Source organism: Perna viridis, chromosome 3 (assembly GCF_037379345.1).
Source record: "Perna viridis isolate PV_CMFRI_1.1 ecotype Kerala chromosome 3, ASM3737934v1, whole genome shotgun sequence".
NCBI lineage: Eukaryota > Metazoa > Mollusca > Bivalvia > Mytilida > Mytilidae > Perna > Perna viridis.
The window spans coordinates 25,627,154-25,651,727 of record NC_142447.1 but is presented as its reverse complement, the minus strand read 5'-3'; the positions used below and the strand labels follow the sequence as shown (position 1 = coordinate 25,651,727).

Here is a 24,574-nt window from a genome sequence, read left to right as displayed (position 1 = left end):
CAAGTGTTGTGGTAGGACTGCAGACCCTCTTTGACAGTTCTGAGTATAGAAGTTAACAGTTTTGAAAGAGGTTTGGTGGTACATTTTGTAGATCCAGCTATGTAACGTTGTTTGTATGGATTCTTGTGGAGTTTAGGAATAAAGTACATAGACGGTAAATCACAATCATCGTCTTTGGTAGAGACACCAAAAGAGGATGGCACAGACTAATGGTTTTCCACAATCTCTTCTCTGGAGAGTGTGGTAGCACTATATGTCTTATCACTGCTATTATTTGCTATGTCTTCCTCTGATAATAAACATTGGATGTTAAACGTTTTGCAGGCAAAAACAATGTTGTTTTGGACTTTGCCTGCTGGTACGACAACATATTGGTCATGTATAGTAGACAACATTTTTGCTACATCGGAGTCTTTGAACACTTATGTAACATTGACCTACTTAAAACATTCATTCGTTTCAAAATTAAAGACTTCACGGTCTTTTACCACTCTGACAGAAATGTCTTCTTGTTCTCGTTTTATCCATTTTCTTGCGTAGTCCTCCACGCCATCCATAAGAACTTTAAAGTTATAATTACAATTTATAGAGCGTGGTTCACGGTACTTGGGACTATTAGGAAGGATATTACGCAGAGATTCGTTTTCGATGACGACGTGACAGGAAGGACCATATTTGAATGGAGAGTTTTTGTAAAAACAGTCATGTGGTTTAGCCTTGAAGTCCTCAATCTCGAGGTTCTGCCTATTTTAATTGGAAATTTTAGATGCAATAGGTGAATTATAGGAATATGAAATAATTGGTATTGATTTGTCTTTGAAATATGGGGGAAATTTGTTGGTAACGTTTCTGTGATGGAGTATGTTAGTCAAATTAATTGCATCTATACCTTTGTTGACAAAGGGTAGTGGAAGAAATGATCGTTTTTCTTCATCTTGACTTTTCACACAAACTGGTTCAAAGAGTCTGTGGAAACCAATATCTAAAATGATAGGAACAAGTCTGCATAATGATGAGGAAGGGTCAAGGGAGTGTAGTAGAGTGAGAGGTATAGAATAGAGTTTGGTTCTAATGTGATGAAGTCCAAGAGGTTTTTGTATGAAAGGAAGGAGACCAGCCATGGAGACATCATGTAACATAGGTGACGTATAATGGCGATGGCCATGACTCCTTCCCCGTCTTGGTTTTTTGTCAAATAAATCCATCACATTTATGCTACTGTTATATTGGCTTGAAAGATTACCTATACTTTTGATGTTGTCATTGCATCCGTAAGGTATTGCAATACCTAGTCTGCGTATCCAGTACTTCTCTCTTTCCCTACGATAGTTTTTACTTAGAACGGGACTGTTCATAGAATGGTATTTTTTTTTCTAAAATACGAACTTTCATATAGAGTATTGAATTATCTTGTTGATTTAAATGTTGATAAACTACCTGGAATTTTTCGGTATTTATTCCCGAACGATGACCGCACATTGTTTTGTTTAATCGTTCTTGTGTCTCACCGACATATATTAAACCGCATAAGTTGCATTCTAATTCATATATCCAGTTTGTTGACTTGCAACTTAAGCCATCGTGACTTCTTGTATAAAAGGTTTTGTTTGAAAGGGAACTAGAATAGGAAGAGTCGGTTATAAGAATGTTGCATGTTTGGAACTGGAGAAGTAAGAGTCGGTTATAGGAATGTTGCATGTTTGGAACTGGAGAAGAGTCGGTTATAAGAATGTTGCATGTTTTGTAATTTTTAATACCACATTTTGATATAGTACAATGTGGTTCGTCATCGTTATAGTCAAATAGATCATTTATAGTGATGGAACATGGTTTCATTATTTTGAAATAGTCAGAATATTTATACTGGATGGTGGGCAGACTAAACATGTTATTGTGTACTTTTTGTACTTTATAAATCATAAAAAAACTCTGCTTTACATTTTTTTTATTAATTTTCAAACAAATTCTTCTTAAACCAACAATACCAATAATGACGAAAGAAAATTTAATCAGTTACTTATTGTGCTGAAAGGTTGGTACCATTTTGCGTCACCTTTTTATTGTGCATATTCCCAACTGTATACTCGGTCATCAGGATTACTCTAAAAATTCACAAATTTCCGATTCTTAGGTTTATCTGAAAGTAATAAAATATGATTTGATTATATCTGTAGCTTCATACGTTTAATACGGCAAAATCGAATAAATGCGTCATATTGAATATGACGTCATATATAATTATATTTTGTAAAATATACAATATTATCTTTAGGAGCGTGACAGAAGTTGCTTACATTAAATCATTTCCTCGTAACACAATTAATCAATGCTAGTTACATGTACATTCATTTTAAAATTTCCATTAAATCTAAAAAAAAAAGCATTTCATGTGAAACGAATGCATTACATTTCATGAAATGTAAAATATAACCCACAAACCTTACCCTTCGTATGTCAACTTCTTGTTGTGTTCCTGAATCAGTCCTCTTCATTTTACCCAAATCTATTTGGTACCTACAATATGTAATAATAGACAAAAAAGTTCTAATGATTTCAGAATGACGGATCTAAAAGGATTATATAACTGCTTACAATAGTGATAAATTTAAGTACTGTGACTATTATCCCACATAAGTTTTCATAAGTTTCCAAGAAAAATAGTCAAAAGGTTAATATTAAGTACTGTTCATTCATGTGCCTACAATTATTTGTCTTTAACAGTGAAACCTAATTAATACTGATCTTCAAAAAATATTGTGCTCGCGTATAGGCAAGCCTACTCCATTTTACAAAAAAGTTGCCTAAGAACAGGAACATTTTGGAAAATAGTATTGTGACATTATTACTTACAACAAATGTAATCTTTAGATCAGTTCATTTTACGAAATCTACCACAGACTTTAAGAACTTACAATTTGCTATCAATTTCTAGTATAGCTTTTCCTTTTCGATTTCTTGAGTAAAATTTCTCAAGTCGTTTCTGGATATCTCGTGAAAACGGTATCCATTCGTCATTTTCCCGAAACTCCCAGACTGTATCTGTTAAACATAGTTTTAGATAATCTCACAAAATACCACAAAAAAACCTACTTAGCATACGTGTCAATTATTTAAAAAGTTCGAAATAAACTTTGATTTAAAGACACTTAAAACATGATATAAAGATAGAGCAGTGTTTTGCCCAATGAAAGGCATTGTTATTAGGAAACGTAATTTGTTGTCATATACTTTTAGAGGGACTTGTATTTGTTGGCGAAGTTGTTCCGAATATTTTATTTTAAATACTTAAAATGGTACAAGTACCGTTTTTTTGCTGTTGTTCTGTAAAAACATGAAAATATCCTCTGTTATTTGTGTTTCATAACAACTTTGTTAGATTTTTGCTTGTGAAACCTCCAGGATATTTACTAAATATTTCTCTGCGTTTACTCATATAAAAAGTTCAGATGAAAAATCAAAGATTTAACAAAATCGGATTATGTAAAGAAAAAGGACTATACGGTACATCTTTAAACTCTAAAACACCTAATATTTTAAACATAATGTGGTACGAACAGATCCTCATAAAGAAAATACTGTTTGCTCGCGTAGTTCTCAACATAACATGAGAGCTATTGCAACTTCTTATCCATTGTTAATGCATTCGATATTCTGATGATCGTCTGCATTGGTCGAAGGTTTACCGTATGAAAATAAGGGGTACATCCCCAATCCGTTCTATACTTCTGATAAAACATTTAAAATACCTTTATCTTTTGCATTAGTGTTGACTGGAATGATATAATGATTAAATTTAACGTCTGTGCGATTGCAGCCGTTGTTTATGATATCATCCTCGTTAACTCTATCAGGGTTTATGTTGAAGTTCGATTCCCTTTCCGTATTTGAGTTTATTGCATTTCTAGAGCCCATTGTAAAGTTGAAAGTGTCACTGTGAAAAAAGTATAGCACTTTTGTGTTCAAAATAAAACGCCTTCATTTTGTCATTTAATTTGTTTAGTTATTGAAATTTATGTCTGAACATTTTTGTATGAAAACAATGATGGTACAACTGTTATATCTTTTATTTTATTTTGATGAAACTAACTACAGTCGAACTTCGATGTGTAAAACTCGGAAAAGTCGAAATCGTGGATACCTCGAACTAATTTCAGGGTCCAAGCAAAACTCTCCTTACTCGTATTCAATTTCACCTCGGATGAATCGAAATCTCGAATAACTCGAGGTTTTTCGAACAATTCCCTCGATAGGACTACGAGGTTAATTACCCCTGATGCCTCGAAGTCATCTAATTAGTCGGGAAACTGATTGCTTCATTACAAATCATGATCAAAGTGTGTTTTACATCGATAACTGTGACTTTTGAAATTAATGACATCGAATATTTTGATAAAGTAAAAAAAAATACAGGTAAAGTGTAATGGTATCGAACATTGAATTAAACATCAAAGAGACGATAGTAAGTGTATTTCAACGACTTCATTCGTTTCGCTAGTGAATCAATCTGAAATTTTATCCTACGAAGGTATTAATGTAGAGCACATGGTTTGACGATACTCGTGATTGTAAGTCATACTGAGCAGTATGTTATGAACTTATGACGTTTTCAATATAGGAAAAATAAAAAGGAAATTTTCCTAAGGTACTCGGTACTGTTCAGTATTTAAAACATGATATACAACACACAAAAATATGTTCCGATATGAAACGCAAGACACCACGAAATACCCTCTAAAGTGAAATACATGTGCATGCGCAAGCACCACAAATGATGTAATTGCAGAAACAATCATCAAACAAACTATGTTCGGGTTATACTCGACCTCGGTGGACTCAAAACTCGGACAAGTCGTACATTTTTGTCCGGTCCCTTCGACTTCGACTTAATGAGGTTCCACTGTAATGCTTGTGCCCTTTTTACACATTCGAATGATTTCGTGAAATTACTATTGAATAAGTAGAAAGTTGAACATGCATGAACTATAGGTGTAACCATACCATAATTTGACCTCTAACAATCCATCTTGACCCATTCTATATTGTCCAATTTTTCTGTTATCCCAACGCACCTAAGACACAAAGTAACAAATGTTTACACTTTGAATAAAATATCAAGTTTTTGAGAAAAAAAACCACGAAACGAAAGGTGAAATTGTACTGAAACCTCTGGAACCACGAGAATTCATTAACGTATTTTAAGCTAATGTTAAGTTTGACTGGAAAACGGTCTCAGAAAGTTGAATTTAAACCACCAATTCTTTTAAGCTGCAAATAGCAAAAGTGTAGTATTTAATTCTTAATGCCAATTGCAAGCTTATTAAATACCATAAATGAGATGCACTGAGAAATTGTTAATTTGGAACAAGATTAACATCGTAATTTTGTACTTTTGGTACGAACATGGAGCTTTGTTTCAATTCGTCCAAATTCATATTATTTTATTCATGAACCTAAACTTTTTAAGTATAAATATATTTTTTGATTAATGGAATAAGTATCTTGATGTCATGTTTTAGACAAATTAAAAAAAAAATAGAAGGCATTTAGAAGGGAAGATAACTCTAAACATTGTAACAGTGGTAAAAAACCATTTGTCTTGTCCGAATCTTGAAAAAAAACATTTATTTGGGAAATAGCTGAAAGTAATTTTCTACTCTAGCAACAACCACACTCACCACAATGGATCCATTTTCGCTGACCTTGAGAACCGTCCCCTGACCTCCTCCATCTTCATCACCGTACGTCCAATCTTTTCCTTGTACAAAATTAAATAATCTTATATTGATGTATTAAATAAACTACACTTCAGCAAAAAAAAAAAAAAAACAAAATGATTTTTTTAATAAAAAAACCTTCCCTATTGAAACAAGGTTAAAATCAACCCAAAGGAATTGGGCAAATTAAATAACACTGAAACAATAACCACATTTCTTGCTTAGCATTTCAACATTTGGTTGATAAATCAAACGTTTAAAGCAACAAAATATTTACATTGTGAACAAGATCGAAAGTTGCATTGTTGTTTGAATGAGACGTCAATCATCCTTTAGAATAAACCTACTTGTTTAATTGAGTTCATACCTCGCATTACTCTACAGCCCACAGCAACCATTCCATCCGCCACTCTTCTGTATTCTTGTATTTTTCTTATACTCTTATTTCCGTTAAATTTACCATAAAAATAATAGTTGATATATCCACTGTCCCATTCCACAAACACGTTTGCTGGAAAATTTATAATATTTATCAATGCACTTTTGTAAAGAGTATATATATTTTCCATTCAATTGGTATAATTTTGTATTGGAATGCATTATTTATAAATGATACACACAAAGAAACATAATAAAATAAGCAGCAAATAATGTGTAAAGTAATTATAAGTTTTTTTTGCGTGGTGTCTTGTTTTAATTCATTTTCTCAGTTTCATGTGTAATTGTATTTTATTTTGTTCGGTACATTGTATATGTGGTTTGTCTGCTTCCTGTCTTCGCGTTTGAATTGTTCTATTTTATACGTTTTGAAATTTGTCGTCGATATTTTTTTTGATGAGTTGCAGTGTCTTCTTATTTCATAAATGAATAAGAGACAGGAAAGAATATTAAAGTAAATGAATTGGTAGGTAGGACCTACTTCTAACCGACAAGAATACACCAGACAAAACTCTGATGTGCTGATTTGATGAATGTAAATCTAGTTGAAGATATCAGTTAGCTAAAGACTCCTAATTTACAACGTGTTATCAGCTATCTTGGCAGTGAAGCTTCCATCAAGAAGACGTTGATTCTCTGTCAGAGTGGTTAAAGGCCTTGAGGTCTTTAATTTTGAAACGAATGAAGGTTTTAAGTAGGTCAATGAGTGCCAAGGCTACATCAGTTTTCAAAGATCCCGATCTAGCAAAAACATTGTCTACTATACATGACAAGTATGTTGTCGTACCAGCAGACAAAGCCCAAAACAACATTGTTTTTGTCTGCAAAACGTTTTATATCCAATGTTTATTATCAGAGGTAGACGTAGAAAATAATAGCAGTGATAGGACCTACACTGCTACCACTCTCTCCAAAGAAGAGATTGTGGAAAACCATAAATCTGTGCTATCGTCTTTTGGTCTCTCTACCAAGGACGATGATTGTGATTTACCGTCTATGTACTGGACTCCTAAACTTCACAAGAATCCATACAAACAACGTTTCATAGGTGGATCTGCAAATTGTACCACCAAACCTCTTTCAAAACTTTTAACTTCTATACTCACAACTGTCAAAGAGGGTCTACAGTCCTACCACAACACTTGTTACTCCCGTAGTGGTATTAATTCAATGTGGATCCTGAAAAATTCGAAAGATCTTTTGGAGACAATCAGTTCAAGACTATTATCTGAATATAATAGTATTAAAATCTATGATTTTTCAACACTGTATACTTTTATCCCCCATACTCAGTTAAAATCCCGACTTAAAAACATTATACATCGTTGTTTTTCCAAAAAAGATGGTACACCTAGATACAAATATATAGTTCTTGGTAGAGATTCCTCATACTTTGTAAGAAATAATTCCAAATCATCTTCCAAATATACAGAGGAAGATGTTTACAAAATGCTGGAATTTTTAATCGACAACATATTTGTCCAGTGTGGTGGACGTGTTTTTCAACAAACGGTCGGCAGTCCAATGGGAACAAATTGTGCTCCTTAACTTGCTGACCTATTCCTTCACTCTTATGAGGCTGACTTTATAGTTGATCTGATCAGAGAGAAAGAACATCGTTTGGCTAGATCCTTCGATCTCAGTTTCCGCTATATAGATGACGTATTATCTTTAAACAATCCTAATTTCGGGGATTTGATACATCGCATCTACCCCAAAGAACGTGAGATAAAGGATACTACATACACTGTGAAGTCAGCCTCATATCGTGACCTACACTTAGAAATCGATGGTAAAGGAAAAATATTCACCAAACTTTACGACAAACGTGATGACTTTTCATTCAGAATTGTTAACTTTCCTTTCATCTGTGGCAACATCCCTTCGGCTCCTGCGTATGGAGTGTTCATATCACAACTCATCGTTATATCAAAGCTTGCCGAAACTACGCAGACTTTTTGTATTGCGCTAGAACTCTAACAAATAGGCTTCTGGAACAGGGTTATGTTGCTACAAGATTGAAGTCATCACTACAGAAGTTTTATGGTCGTCATCATGAACTCGTGGATCGTTATGGTGTATCCATCAGCACAATGAAAACTGATGTATTCAACGGGTCATAGTTTTCCTTTCCTCGTTTGTATACCCAAGACTTGATTTTTTATGAGCAACTCGGGAGGTGTTTCTAGAAAAGCAGAGGACGCTTACCCTACCGGTGCACCTGGTCCATGCTCCCAGTTTTTAGTGGAGTCCGAGTTGCTCATTTACTTTTGTTACTTTGTATGTATGATTTTAGTTACTTTATTTTCTTTGTTGTGAATGTCTGCTTTCCATGTCTGGTCTTTGTCCCTGGATTACATTCGTTTGATTACCGCTATAACCTTGGTTCCCTTGATTACTCTTCCATGAAGAATAATTACTATTCACATGTCTTTCCGTGTATTGTACCTGATTAAGAATTAGGAGGAAAGAGGGTTTAGTTCTGAAAAGGGTATGGTTAAATGTTGTAATTGGCAGACGGATAGCGGAAAACATTTGCTTTTGGAGAAAAAAATTCCGACCACAAATTTCCCCTGCCAAACATGATTTGACCAGTCAATTCATAGCTTACATGAATCTCTTTTACCGATAACCGTTCCAGGAAGACCAGAATCTTGATTTTCAAACACCCAATTAGGACCACGCCTTACTCTGTCACCAAGACTGAGAGTTCTACAATTGACTTCGTTGAAAAACCCGCCTGTTGACATTAAAAGCTCCATCACTAAATCGACACAGTCTTCCTGAAAATGAGGTGCAATCATTTGATATATTTTATATTGCTTACTTTATCATAAAATGGATAGTGCAAAAGACAATTTATCTAAACGAATAAGAGCTTGCTTTCCGTGTAGTTTTTTTTTATTACATAATACCAATGATTAATTTCAAAAAGTGTTTTATAAAAATTGAAAAAAAATCCTTTTACTGACAAAATGCACACCTTTTACAAATTGTAATCACATTTCATTTTGAAAAAAAGTCAGGGAAAATGGTATTTCTTCTTCTATGTACCAATCTTCGGTTTACCAATCTCACAGTTTTCATAATTGTGAGCAAACCATTTTTAAATTACTAAGATGGGCGATAAATTTCAAATTCGGCAAATATGATAAAACTGACTAATGACATTGACTGGTAAAAATACTAATAGGAAAAATAATTCGGAAATGTGAATAGTTAAAATATATCATCGAGTGCCAAAGAACGCCACCATTAAACGAGGAAGAGAAGTTCCCGGCACAACTAATATATATTGGTTGTTCACGATAAACGATTGATTATCATATTTGATTCCTTTAATTTCAAAATAATGTAGCGCTGTTTCCTAATAAATCATTTATTTTGAGATTGATATTCTATATCGTCAGTCACGCGCTTACAATAAGGCTTCTGGAACAGGGTTATGCTGCTTCAGGATTGAAGTCGTCACTACAAAAGTCTTATAATCGTCATCATGATATCATGGATCGTTACGATGTATCCATCTGCACCACGAAAACTGATTTATTAAACGGGTCATGGTTTTCCTTTCCTCGTTCGTCTACCCCGAACTTTTTATAAGCAACTCGAAAGGGGGTTTCCAGAAAAGCAGAAGACACTTACCCTACCGACGCACCTGGTCAATGCTCCCAGTTCTGAGTGGAGTCCGAGTTGCTCATTTACTTTTGTTAATTTGCATGTATTATTTTAGTTACTTTATGTTCTTACTTATGTTTTTTATGTCTGGTCTTTATCCCTGGATTATGTTTGTTTGATTTCCGCTAGAATCTTGGTTCCCTTGATTAGACTTTCAAGTCCAATAAAGTACTGTGACATTTTTCGGGAGACAGATTTTATTTCACATGTGAATGATTGAAATTTATTTAACGGGGCACAATCAATAGTTCAATGTAATCTTTCGAGAAATAAATAATAATGTATAATATGTCACCACCTATAAAAGTAAAAAAAAAGAAAAAAAAAGAATAAATTCTGATATATATTTGTAGATTTAAGAGCAATATTTCTGTGATGTAATCGCTATCAATGTTTCGTAAAAGGCATGCTAAAAATATCGCAAAGAAAAGAAAAATTCGCACCATAGACACTTTTATTATCTTGCATTTTGTCAAAGCGTATTTCTACATTTATATAAAGTTCAATGTACCATTTTTATATTTCTTTTTGAGTTTTATTTACATCGGACCGAAATAAGAGTTTACAAAAGCAGTGATAATCATTGTTTTGGCAATGTGACTATATGTTTGCAAGGCAATTTATATAAATGCTAAGTCTTAGTTTTCATAAAAAAATTCTCAAGTTGAGAATTTCCTCAAATCTTGAATTTTTACTCAACCCTTCAATTTTAAGCGATCTGATTGCTCAAAATTTGATTTGAGAAAGGATTTGAGGAAAATTTTACTTTGAGATTTTTTATGAAACCTGGGTCTGGTTGTGTTCTGAAGTTCACTTACATGTTGGTCAATTGAGTTGTAACTTCTCTGTGCAATCTTGCTCTTCACTAATTCTCTAGTATATCGAGGCCTTATAAATCTCACATCTGATGCTACTGATGTTGCTAAATGCTTATCATTTAAATATTATTACAGTTCGTTTGCATGGTCAAAACGTGTTTTGTTGTTGTTTCATGAATATTGACATGTAACAATAATGATCATATTAAAACGATATTTTTTTCTTAACATTTTCAGTGTTTTATAGTTAAGTATATACATACTTGCCAAAATAATAATTGTTACATATACTGTAGCTTTTTCAAATTCATTTTGAATTGTTTGTGAGTTGAAAATAAAAATTGTTTCCTTTTCATGTTACAAAAAAGTTCAGTATTTGGGTAATCCACGTTGACTTTTATTCTGAACTTAATAAACTTGCTACAAAAAGTAAAATTCTCGACTGCTTGTCATTTTAATACAGTAAAAACTTTAAAAAAGGATAATAAATTTTGTTTCTCAGATAGATACGCATAGTGTTTAATTGAATTCAGAAATAAATTATTCATACCAACATCTTTGTCATTCCGACTAGTCGATGCATCTCAAAAGGTTTGATGAGTTTACCTTTCGTAGACCGTAGGGCCATTTCCATGACCTAAAACGAACAGATACACATAAATTTATAATTTGTTGCTGTGATTGAATAAACTTAAGCAGAAAAGTCTTGTCTATTACTTCAACGGAACTACAGTTACACGGTATTATGGGTTTTTATATTTTGGTGATTCATATCACACTTTTCCCTTCTTCCGTTCATATCATTGATATTTTGAAAGGTTAAACTAACTCTAACTTCCATCGTGTAGAAAATTTCCAGTACTTAAAAACATACCAAAAACCAAATTATGATAATACCTGGTTTTGACCATTTTCCTCTACAGGCACGTAGTAAACCCTCACATAAGCGTCTGCCATTTGTTCAATAACACCTTGAGCTTCCATATGTGTCTTTTAAAATACATATATTTCATTTTTAGTATTAATGTAGCCCTTTTCGATATAACAAACACATGGTTTAGAGAGTAATCCCTAAAATGATAGCTTACTCATATTTTTCAACTGTGCACTCTCTCTCTAAATCAAGCATCCGGGTCTCTAGAAAACTGAAAAGTCTTGGTTCTTCGACTAGAAGTAACGGTAGATCAAACTTACATCTACTACTAAAACCGACCATAAATTTTCAATATGCAATATCGGATATACAAAGATATATAAAACTAGTTTTTTTATGCCACTGACGTTGCGTGAAATAAAAACGATGTTAACTAAGGTCACACACACACACACACATATATATATATCATTCTTATTTGAAAAGCAATTAATTATGCTGTGTTCTAATATTTAAATAACTCACAGTTCCTGTCAAATAGGTATGATGTACTGAAAAACCTGATACTGTGCTAATATTCTGTGACTGGTTATCAGTGAATATGATGACGTATGGTTGAAATACATATCCCCCAAATCCGCTCTGACTGCCAGCTGTGGATTTGAAAACGTTATTTAAAGTTTAATTCGTTAACTGAAAATAAGTAGGGAAAAACAAAAATAAAGTAAATTGTTACATGCATAAGTAAAAAAGATATGTAAATAAATAATTAAGTCTATCCAAACTCTAGAAATCTGCAATGCTTGTTTGTTTTCTTATTGCTTATTGGGATTCTTTTTACATCCTTGTCTCATTCCTGGCATCTATGGAAAAATCTGCAGTTAGACCAACGATGTAGAATCCTTCATTCTCGTTGGTTAACAAGTTAGAGTGAAAATCAGCTTATGATTTTATTTAAACATTAATGCAAAATACTTTGATTAAAAATAAAATTCCATCATATGAAAACAAACAGTAAACACTGCTAGTAATGTCAAGTCACGACTTCAAAAAACTTTATTACTCTTTGAAATTATTGGTAGACCTTTGACTAATTTGAACTCAGTTTAATGTTCTCTATTAAATGCTTCAAATTGAGTCGAAATGCAGGAATGTATATTTTTCACCAAATCACTACAATAAAGTCGATGATAAGCTGAAAAAAATCTTAAAGGAATAGAAACCCAAAAAGAGTTTTAATCTAATTTAATAGTACCTATGTAAACATGCAAAAAATGTGTTTCTTTAATTTCAAAGCCTTACTAATTAGCCTTAATAACTGATAAACACAAACACAGGAGGCTGACATTTTCCCCAGATATGCATCAGGATTTTGGCGTGTCTGTGGCACTAATCTGATCAGGTAATAATAAAGCAGAGGACGCTTACCCTACCGGTGCACCTGGTCCATTCTTCCAGTTTTTAGTGGAGTCCGAGTTGCTCATTTGCTTTTGTTACTTTGTATGTAGGATTTTAGTTACCTTATGTTCTTTGTATTTTATGTCTGTTTTCCATGTCTGGTCTTTGTCCCTGGATTACATTCTTTTGATTACCGCTATAATATTGGTTTCCTTGATCACTCTTTATCTTATCATGTGGTCACACAAGAAACAAAATGTGTGTGAAGTAGAAAATATAATTAAAAAATGGTATAATAAAAAAATTCAAAACTTGAAATTGTTGTTTTTTTTAAAAATCAATATTAGTTGTAAAAAAAATAAAAATTGAGAATTGAAAACGTTTTTGTTTAATTCAATATCATAATTTGAGACAGCACAGCAGGTCATCAGACAAAAATAATATTACATTTTTATAATATGTTTATAACAAAAACAAAAATGAGATATATAATAAAAAAAGTTTAATTTTCTCTTTGTTTACATTGCATGAAATTTCAAATTCAAGAATGTTAACTTCTTTATTGTGTAAAAAAAAGTCTTTCAAAATCATTTTTAAAAATAACTTTTGATTTTGTTTTCAATTCAATTGAATGGTCTCTAAAATTAGAAGAAACAAAAATGTTTATGTTTTGCATGATTGAGTAATGTATAGTAAAGAATATAATACATCAGCAGTGTCAATTACTTGAATTAAAAAAAAATATATGTTCTTTTTGTTCCATTATTATCTTGTGTATATTTCATTCATTTAACAGAAATGTAAACTTCACTCACAAGTAAAATAAATTTTCACAACCACTTTTATGATTTTCTACACAGTTTTAGGGTTGTTTACATAATACTACATCAGATTAAGTTCCACATTATATCATAATTAGTGCTGCCATCTGGTAATTTGGCAGCATGGGAGATTATCTTATAGCAAAAATGGCTGCTCCCTGAACACTAAAAATAAGACTATTTGAAAAGGTGAAAAGGGGAGTTATATTACCGTTATGGTATAAAGATATGAAATGTCAAAATTTATTTCCATATATTAATTTGTAATAATAATATATTGCTTTAATTATGCTTGTATTGTGACTATTATATCATTAACGTAACATTCATAACAAGGTCCGTTGCCATGGCACAACCGTCATAATTTCTTTTCAAACGAAGTGTTGTAAGTTGTTTCAATGGTGGTATTAGTCAATGTCTACAGGAATCATCCAATTCGGAGACTATGCATGTCGGAAACCTTATGTAAAAAGTTTGGTCCTTACAGAAAATTGGTCTTAAATGATAGTTTCATGTACTATGACTGACAAAGCTAATAGAGAAGCTTTCAGAACTTATAGCTAAAATACTTTACATCCAAAAGCTCCAGCAAGACCCATCAACAGGCCTCCGACTAATGGTGCTTCTCCTTGTGGTTTGAGTCCATCTAAAACACATGTACAAGAAATTTAATACTAAATTGCCATAGAATGTTCGAGAACATACAAAGATAAACAACAAGGAAAGAAATATAATACACATACAAACCAACAACATAAACAACTAAATAAAGCCGGGGATGAGCTCAAGTAATCATGAAGGTGTAAACCTTATTCTGCACCCCCGCGCTGCTCAGAAGGTTATATCAGATGAAGAGGTAGACATGCTGAACGTCATTCTGGAAAGATATAGGCCATACCGATTTGGTTAGTTTGACGACTGTAGAAGTTTTGAAAACGATGATCTCTGTTCCAATAGTTACTTTACGAGCTGCATAGTCTGTACAAGAACATTTACATAATGACAACAATTCTTGATAAAGATATAAATATCAGAGTATATTTGTACTGCAACCGTTCTATTGTTTGCACAATGCATTGACTGTATATTTACAAATGATATCCGGTCTGCATATAACTTTCTGTTATGACGTCACAAACGTTACATTGTTTTGAAGTTGCCAGGATGGTGCCCCCTTTAAATCAAAAATGCTTTTTTTCATCCTTAAAACGTCAAATTTCTTTTAAATTATTACTGCAGTATATAGACATTAACAGTGCACTGAGTTGACAAAATCTTCGATGTCACAGCTTTGCATATTCCCGTGGTTTTAAGCCTCATCCTTATATCAGTTTCATGTCAAGTCAGTGCACTATTATTGACTATATTTTATATGGAGGTGCTGGAATATTACCATATATTGATAGTTGACAACCAGACAAATTGGGATGTTAAGATGTCTTCACAAATAAAATAATTTGTCTGAAATTCAATGTGCAAACGCACATAACTATAAATTTAATCATCATTTCTATATGTACATTACAAGAAAACATTTTATATATAAATCAAAAAGTCATGTTTTATTTAATAAGTCATAAAAAATATCACAGATTCAAGAACAAGCCCAAATATTTAAGACATAAATGAACCTCAGACACATACTTGTCAGTTATTGTATCGACTTTTTAATTATACTCACCTATTTTTGATATCAGCATATCATAGTTACATGTAGGTGGAGAAAGCAATGTTGAAGTTCCACCAAAAACAGCTAGTCCTATATTGTCCTTTGTTGGTCCAAACAACGATTGATGCTTGATGCCTAGAGGAAAATAATTGAGTTACTCCAAAAAGAGGATGCACCTTATACAGATATGTAGTACTTAATAAGGATTCTTCATACTTTGTAAAAAAAACAATTCCAATCATCTTCCAAATATACAGGAGATGTTTTCAAAATGCCGGAATTTTATCGACAACATATTTGTCAAGTGTGGTGAACGCATTTTTCAAGAAACAGTCGACATTCCATTTCGAACAAATCGTTCTCCTCTTCTCACTGACATATTTCTTCACTCTCACGAGGGTGACTTTAAAGCTGATCTAATCCAAAGGAAAGAACATCGTTTAGAAAGATCCTTTGATATCAGTTTCCGCTATATAGACGACTGATTATCGTTAAGCAATCCAAGTATCGCTGATTTTATTCATTGCATCTACCCTAGAGAACTTGAGATAAAGGATATTCAGACACTGCAAAGTCAGCCTCATATCTTGACCTACACTTAGAGATCGATGACAAAGGAGACTATTGACCAAACTATACGACGAATGCAATGACTTTTCAACTTTCCTTTGCCAACATCCCTTCAACACCTTCAGATGGAAGTTTTATATCACAACTCATACGTTATGCCATAGCTTCACGTAAATACAAAGACTTTTTGTACCGCGCTAGACTTCTTACAATTAGGCTTCTGGAAAAGGGTTATGTTGCTTCAAGATTGAAGTCATCACTACAGAAGTTTTATGGTCGTCATCGTGAACTCGTGGATCGTTATGGTGTATCCATGTGCACCATGAGAAATGATTTTTTCAAAGTGTCATAGTTTTTCTTTCCTCTTTCGTCCATCCCAGACTTTTTCTAAGCATTTTGGTGGATGATTACAGAAAAGCATATGACGCTTACCCTACCGTTTCACCTGGTCCATGCTCCCAGTTTTTAGTGGAATCCGAGTTACATGTACTCATTAACTTTTGTTGCTTTATACGTATTATTTTGGTTATTTGATGTTCTTTGTTGGGTGTGTCTGTTTCCATGTCTAGTCTTTGTCCCTGGATTACATTCTTTTTACAGAACCTTGGTTTCCTTGATTACTCTTTAAATAGTTTAAGTTAAAATAAACTGAATATTTCTAATACCAACGGCGATAATGCACTTGCAAAGTTTCCATGTGTTCTTGAGGTACACTACTATGAGCAACAAAAAAAAAGATGCAGTATGAACTTAACTGATATTTTAAGTCAAACAAACAAAAATCAATTAAAGTACTCCCGACAATTACCGTTCACATAATCTCTTGCTGCTTTAATCATCGTGATAAACTTTTGTCCTATCATTCTTTCAGAACAGTCCAACACCAAAACGTAGTCATGACCACGCCTACTACGCCTGATAGTATTCGTTTCTCTTTTGACTAAAGCTTAAGAATAGTAATATAAAACATTTAATCGTTGCGACATTGTAATTAACCATAAGATCATAAATAAGTAATATATATAAAAAAAAAATAAATAAATAAATAAAATAAATTGAAAACAAAACACACACACACACACACACACACACACACACACACACACACACACACACACACACACACACACACACACACACACACACACACACACACACACACACACACACACACACACACACACACCAGAAAAGAACAACATATATAGTAATCTGTCTTACCATCCTTTCTAAGCTGTTCTGCATATGACATCCAATCGTGCATAGAACTGGGTTTTTCCATTATCTGTGGTTCTGAAATAAAAACCCAAACTTTGCCATGAAATTTATTTTCTTGCCTTATGCATATTTAATGGCAAGAATAAATGTCTAAAAATTTAAACCTCTGCCATGTCTGGTACAGTTCTTAAAAATAGAAGCCAAAATAATGCAATATGGCAATTTGTGATCTTTTAAGGACAGTTACTTTGTTGAAGTCTTTTTTCACCAAAACCCAGTGAAAGTTCTGTAGGGTTGATCGTAAGACTCATTTCATCAATCGAACTTTTTTTTTTATCTTTCATCGTTTACAAGATTTTGACTTCAAACCGAAAAAAAAATCCTACTGTGCAAGATTCGTCATGTAACTCTAAACTGTTATGAGAATATACTAAATCAATGAAAGTATCTTCTATCTATTATTGTTTCTCGTCATTTGGTAAAATAAATAAATATCAGGAAAAAATATCGAAGCAGCGTAAATGAACGTGAACATAGGACACTATGACCATATACATACGCATACTACATATAAAAACTAATAATAAGGAAAGATATAAATAAAAAAAATAATAAGCACTTGAAAACCGGAAGTGACATCAGGTGCTCCAGAACGGTAAGCATGTTCTGCTCTGCGCAACAGTCCCCATCATAAAGTAAGTTAGTGCACAACAATAATGCCGCTTACTAAGTATAATAAACAAACGTCTGTTTTTGATTTTCAAACGCAAAAACTCTAAATATGAGTCCTATAATTTCGCCGCCATGGACAATTTTTTATGCCTCTTAAGGATCATGTCATAAAAAATAGACAAATTGAAGTTATTTTTTCAAATGATTGTGGTTGTGTCGTAAAACAACAACATATGTAATTTTTCGCCTGCCAAGGAAAACACCTTCGATAAGTTTCTTATAAAGGTCAGTTGCTTTTTCTACTAGCATCAATATGTTTGAAGTTAGAAATTTAAACAAACAGAAATCTGTAAAACTCTAAAGAGCTTACCAAATCCAAAACTTTTCGGTCCATTAGTTTCAGATCCAAAAGATTCTGAACAATTTCCAGAAGGCATTTCATCCTCTGCAGCGAGTGATTCAGCAAGCATTCTAACATCAAATAAAAGATAAGCTGCTCAGTGGAGCTACTTTACGCTTTAGTAGCGTTGTTATTATGACGCTAAAACATACGTCACGTTAAGTTGTGTATGCTTTACAGAGTGCAGAAAATACTATCTGTTTTCCTTGATATTTTTTATATCTTATCTCATGTTTTCAATCTTGCTATAAATAGTCGTTATGACAGAATGACGTTTCGTTAGGATTCAAGTCGTCACTATTGAAATTTTTTACTTCTGTTAGCATTGTTGATGTATTATGTATTTTTACACTAGGAGAGCAAAGAAATTTTTGTAGTATAGTTTTCTTCTTTTATGCATTAGGATTGTCATAAACATATAAAATATCTTCCAAGAAACCCTTGTGTCTTATTTAAGAAATAAATCACAAAAACAACATTTTATCATGGTTTCACCTAGGGCTGACCATTTATGCCGCATTATTTTACCCCGAGCGACAGCGAGGGTAAAATATCGACATAAATAGTCAGCCCAAGGCGAAAAATCATAAAATGGAGTTTACGTGATTTATTTCGATTCTAATAGGACAATAACGGTACTATATTTTACATTTTTGTGACCTTTTACGGCATCATTAGACCCGTCATATTTGGATATACACTTTACACTAGGTATGTCAGTTGAAATGGTCGCTAGTGAGAAACTTTGCTTTGTTCATTTCTATAATGAAGGAAAGGGTTAATTAAGTAGATCTATGATAGATATTACATATTATATTATTGCATTATATGGTCACATTGTTCACACATGGACAGGTACAATTTTTCATTCATTGGCGATTGTTATTGTTTGATTTCATACATGATGGCACACTTTGCACGTGTCGAATGCTACCGAGTGATTTTTACGGAAAATAATACAAGTATTCTGAAACATAACGTTTAATATCTTTTTTAAATATGAATTTGATGTTTGAGCACACTACGGAAATGAATGAAATGTGCTGATACACATCGGAATGTTACGTGTGTTTGTTTACATGATTAAGGTTGGAAGTTATTTACACACACACAAGCTACGCTCTATGCCACGCCCAATAAGTCGCGTGCTGCTCATATGGTAATCGAAAATCGACCACAGTTGTGATCTGAAAGCCTGTTAACGACGTCATATTAGAAATGCTTATTAACACAACCTATTTTACAAATTATTTTTTTTTAAAAAGGCATATGTTCAATATATTTCTGCAGAAACGGAAATTTAGGTAGATGGAGTAACCTTACCTGTCTAGTGCTGTATAATCTTCATTAGCATCTGGTTTGTAACATTCCTTTTCTGACGCCATTAATGCTTCAATGTTCACTAATGGTTCAACTATATTAGTATTTGACGGGCTTTCGACACGAACCGGGCTCTCATCGCATAAAACAATTGCTTGGCCCTGATAGCATGGCTTTCTGTTGTAAAAATATGTTCTGTTGTCAATACAAAAATCACATTCTTTTCGCTTGTAACCAAAGTCATTTCTGTAAACGCAATCATGTTTCAAGACATTGGCAAGGTTCGTTTCGTTTCCTACTGAAGGACAACTAGAATCTTTAGTACCAAGCAGAATGTTTTCGATTCCATGGTCACTCAGCTTGTCAAATGTAAGTGTTGACTTCTTACCAAGATCGTTTTGTGAATATTCATCTGCAAATTTGAATTCCAATCGTTCATCACATTTGCTATCAGTTTCAAAATCTACGTCTGCGCCATTTTGTTCTACGGAAAGCCCAATTTCATTTTCATTTAAAAATTCGAACTCAAATCTTTCTTCATATTTGCTATCCTTTCCAAAGTCTACACTATGGACGTCGTCTTGTTCTAAAGAAAGTTCAACTGATTGGGTGTTATCATTGCTGTTAGAAAAAGTCCTGCTGTAGTCTTCCGAGGTTTTTAAAGGCAATAGTGCTGATGGGTTAAACGTATCACTCCAACTTTGTTCGTTGAGGTCCTCTACTTCATTACGATCTGACGACTTAACCCAATCTTCGCTGTTAGAGTTGTTCTCATTACATTTGCAACAACTAAAAAACCTCTCATTTAGTGTTAACTTCTCGTGACAATCAGTACAACGGTCATTTACGATTTGATTTTCTGAGTGGAACGTTTCTTTCCCAGTAAAAGATTCAGTTTGATGTGTATGCGTGTGATGTTTGTCGTGGCTTTCATCCAAGCTCACACCATTTAGCTGATTGAGGCATTCGCTTCTTTTACTCTCAGTGTTAGTTTGACATGCTTGTGCTGTTTCATTTAAATAATGTGTATGTTTTTTCATATTCCCAAACATGTTACATTCGTTGGACTCTCTTACACAATTTGACATTTCCAGCTTTGTTTTAAAATTTTCTACCTTTCCCAGGAGCTCAATTGCTAGTTTGTTAACAGCGTGAAAAGCACTAGTTTGTTTTCCTATTTGATTCTCTAAGCTGTCAACTGTCGATTCTAGAACTGGAGAGGAACAACAACAATGTGCTTAAACATTAAACACTAAATGGTTACTTTCTTAGTTCTTAGAGAAATGTTTACAATTCACGACTCCATCACTGTACTAATTTCAAAATCAATAACATTTTTTTCAAGATATAAGTTTAGCATACACTTTTGATATATACATACTTTAAAACTTCTTATTATTTGAATAGTTCCAACATCAGTAATGTATGAATGAATAAGTTTGTTGAATATTCATTTTTTTACTAAAGTGGAAACGGGTTATCTGTAAATAGATAGATCTCCTCAAAGAATTAAAAAAACAAAAAAATAAAAACAAAAACAAAAACAAGAAAGGAACAAAACAAAACAAAACAAAACGGAATGGCAAAAAAGCATGTAGGTCTAAAATGGGCAAATCTTATTATATCAGTTCAGGAAAATAGGCATCCAACAACACTCTTAACATATAAGAAATCCAATATCACACCATACTAACAAAGGTTTTATATTTCTGATTTGGTCCAGGCGGAAAAGACGCAACGGGATTGAACTAGTTTGCTTAGGACTCACCTCTTCTATATCTATCGAAGTAAATATCTAATCTTTTTAAAAAGCTTTAATAAATAATATATACCTTCTATATCTTTCTTTATCTTTTCAGAATGGTATAAGCTGTAAAGAACGTTAAAATGTTTATTTTCTGTATTTCAATGTATTCAATGTACAATAATTTTAATCATGACATCCTTCATGCATATAGATGTTTTTGATTGGTTTAGAACGTCTTTGCCAGAAAGTTCATACATGCATGAACGCCAGTCAACCTAAAACCAATATGGCGGCCATGTAGGTCGAAAGATTGTGGCAAGGAACTAAGCGGCATAATATAGCCGTAAGAATAGTTTATTACATCCACATTGATTTTACCAGTCAAGTTTGTTTACAGAGAGTAAGTTTCAGCTCGTGAAAAGGAACAGTTACTTATAAATTCTTAAAATCTAACTACCAGTAAATTCGCCCCAAAATTAAATTGTCAAAGAACTAGATTTTATATATACATTATACAGGTTCAACACATTTAAAAAAAATCCCAAATATCGGATAGAATTATAATTCATGCATATATAAACGGATCTCGGCGCTCCCAAATATAAAATGAACGGCCGAAGGCCGTTCATGTAATGTTTGAGAGTGGAGAGATCCGTTCATATATGCATGAACGACCGAAAATAGATGTTTAATCCTATACTATTATTCTAATGAAAACAGTAAACATTCTTTGATTACTATGTAATACATAAACATGAAAGTCGCATTTTGTAATTACCATCTAAAATCAGGACGCATTTTTTCTTTAGAAAGTATTGATTTGTTCTTCAGATTAAAAAATGTTTCAAAGTAACCATTGTTTGGTAGATCAATCTTTTCACTAGATTACCTGTTAATTTGAAGCTTTTTCATTATTTCATCTTGGGAAGCTTGCACTTCCGATATAGCTTGGTTAATAACACAAAACTACAAAAATGGAATAAAACACATACTTAATCCAGGAAACAACAAAATAACATATACAACAAGACGTTAAATGCTTTCATGTACAAAAATGCATTAATACATTGTATTAATAATTTCCAAAAATAATTGGGGAAGAATCTTTTATTTTTGCTATGGAAACGACTAAAATATATCGATGTCAGTAAATTAAAAAAAAAAACCAAAACAAAAACAATCGTTCATTGCTTGTGCTTGCTTGAATATCTATATAAAGTCATCGCCAACAAATATATATGTTTTCGTTAAGTGGCGATGAATTCATAAACATTTTACTTTCATTAAATAGCTGTAATATGTATAGAGCAATTGTTTTATAAAGTACGCCATATTGTCACTGTCCCGTTGATAACTAATAAGGGGTGTATCTTTTATTTGTAAATTCAATAATTCAGCGAAATTGGACTACACGCATTATACATACGATTTATAAATAAAATGCTACAAATGAAGAATCTGTCAAGGAAAATAGTTTTATCTTTACTTTAATCAAGCAAAATCATAACTTTGAAACATTTTTTAATGGAAAATATATACAACGCCTTCTATCAACTGTTATTGTAGTATTTCATTTCCCTTCTGGAGCATACGAGTTTCGTGCTCTTTGCATTTTTCATATGTAAATCTTTTAGCTCATTTTTATTTGTTTTCTTATTGTGTGTGGCCATATTTGGTGATTCCGTGGTTCTCGTAGCTCTAAAATTTTAAACATTTGTATATTCGTATTGCTTCTTCCTCTTATATACAAGAGATTGTAAAAGAAATGAAAACGCTGTTAAAACGGATTAAAACATTAGATTACATAGGTTTCAGAACATTGATTATAGAATATTGTGCTTCTTTATTCCAATAACGATAACTTCAATTGAAATATATGACGCTTTTTACCTCTTATAACAATGATATAAAAAAAATTATAAAGTGACTGGTTGAACAAACAGAATGAGGTTTATAAATTATGAAAATGAAGCGTTATGATGTGATTTCATAAAACATTCAAAACAACTTCTGGCAGTGGACAGGTTTTACAAATATGCAAATATGTGTCTCCACATATACATATTTCAATCAATTATTTATTTATTGCAATGATAATTGGAATTTCAAGATCTATTGCTCTGAACGGGTATTTTTTTTAGAATATTTTAACAAAAGTACCTCTTCGTTCAGATCCATTTCGAAGGTCTACTTGCGAAAGTTCCTTGATTATTCCCCTAAAAGATGATGAAATATATACAGCAACAAGAAGAGTGTATAACACGGTAATTAATGAAGTCTATCGTTAAAGTTAATAGGCAAAACAGTAGACATGATAAACAACATTTTGAAGCTACCCCAAGCAAACATATACACTGAAAACATCACCTTAGGTTCAACATCTGAATTTTTTGTTGAAGACTTAAGTTACAACCAAAAACAATAATTTATTTAAATAACCGGATGTATTTTTTGAAAAGCCCCGTTTATTTAACAAATAAGTCAAATTGAAAGCTCCTGTAACTATATATTTCCTTTTATTATATTGTACCCACCCGGAAACAAAAACTGAAGATTGCCATGTAAGACGATCTTATCAGAGATACAAGTCTCAAAGTTACGTAAACAGTTACGTACTATTATTAAACATTAAAGTGATCTCTAGGTATAATATGAATTAATGTCTTTCAGTTTCATCCAAACGGAAATGAAACTATAAAATAACAAAGAAAAGTAAAAAGCTAGTTCTTGCTCTATGCTCTATGTATTTCTTAGGCAACAGGGACTTTGTAAAACGAAATTGGTATAATTGCTATTCACAAGATATCAACTTACCTTCAATTGAGAAGCTTACATACCTAAATCTGTTGTAAATTACAACTATATATTACACAAATTCAAACATGTGATAATGATAAATATTTACCAACGCACGGAACTATTTCTTTTAACCTTCGGAGAACCAGTCTTAAAATGTGTATTTAAAAGTTTTGTCTTGAAAGAGGAATTCCCAAGATCTATTTTAGGTGTTCTAAGAAGTTAAACCTCTATCATGATCTATTGCAAGTATGTTTAATTCGGACTGAATGTACAAACTAATTCTACAGTGCATTCTAAGCCGAATGGGTTACCAGTAGAAGGAAACAGTTCCCGTGTTTAAGTGATAAACAATGGCTTCAATTTGTGTATGTTTGTAATAGATGCATTCAAATTAATACATAACTTAACGATTTTTAGGACATGATGTGCATTAAAGAT

The 24,574-nt window shown here is 32.6% G+C and overlaps 1 protein-coding gene across 3 annotated transcripts; it reads right to left on the bottom strand.

The window, feature by feature from the left end:
• Positions 1 to 1,934: 1,934 nt before the first annotated feature.
• Positions 1,935 to 24,322, bottom strand: LOC148621598 (uncharacterized). Of its 3 annotated transcripts, none has more exons than XM_088576144.1 (22): positions 24,243 to 24,322; positions 23,498 to 23,553; positions 22,227 to 22,303; positions 21,423 to 21,460; positions 19,594 to 20,803; positions 18,241 to 18,341; positions 17,202 to 17,273; positions 16,789 to 16,926; positions 15,423 to 15,545; positions 14,316 to 14,387; positions 12,048 to 12,175; positions 11,546 to 11,638; positions 11,199 to 11,285; positions 10,649 to 10,759; positions 8,764 to 8,935; positions 6,082 to 6,225; positions 5,676 to 5,755; positions 4,999 to 5,069; positions 3,747 to 3,931; positions 2,913 to 3,039; positions 2,440 to 2,514; positions 1,935 to 2,137 (listed from the first exon to the last, which is right to left on the bottom strand). In XM_088576144.1, exons 2-22 carry the CDS (start codon positions 23,513 to 23,515, stop codon positions 2,134 to 2,136), a joined length of 3,126 nt encoding a protein of 1,041 aa, XP_088432270.1. In that variant the 5' UTR covers positions 23,516 to 23,553; positions 24,243 to 24,322; the 3' UTR covers positions 1,935 to 2,133. The 3 variants fall into 3 exon arrangements, with proteins under 3 accessions (XP_088432270.1, XP_088432268.1, XP_088432269.1); XM_088576142.1 differs by having other exon boundaries at positions 2,445 to 2,514; XM_088576143.1 differs by lacking the exon at positions 24,243 to 24,322 and adding an exon at positions 24,152 to 24,242 and having other exon boundaries at positions 2,445 to 2,514.
• Positions 24,323 to 24,574: the final 252 nt, after the last annotated feature.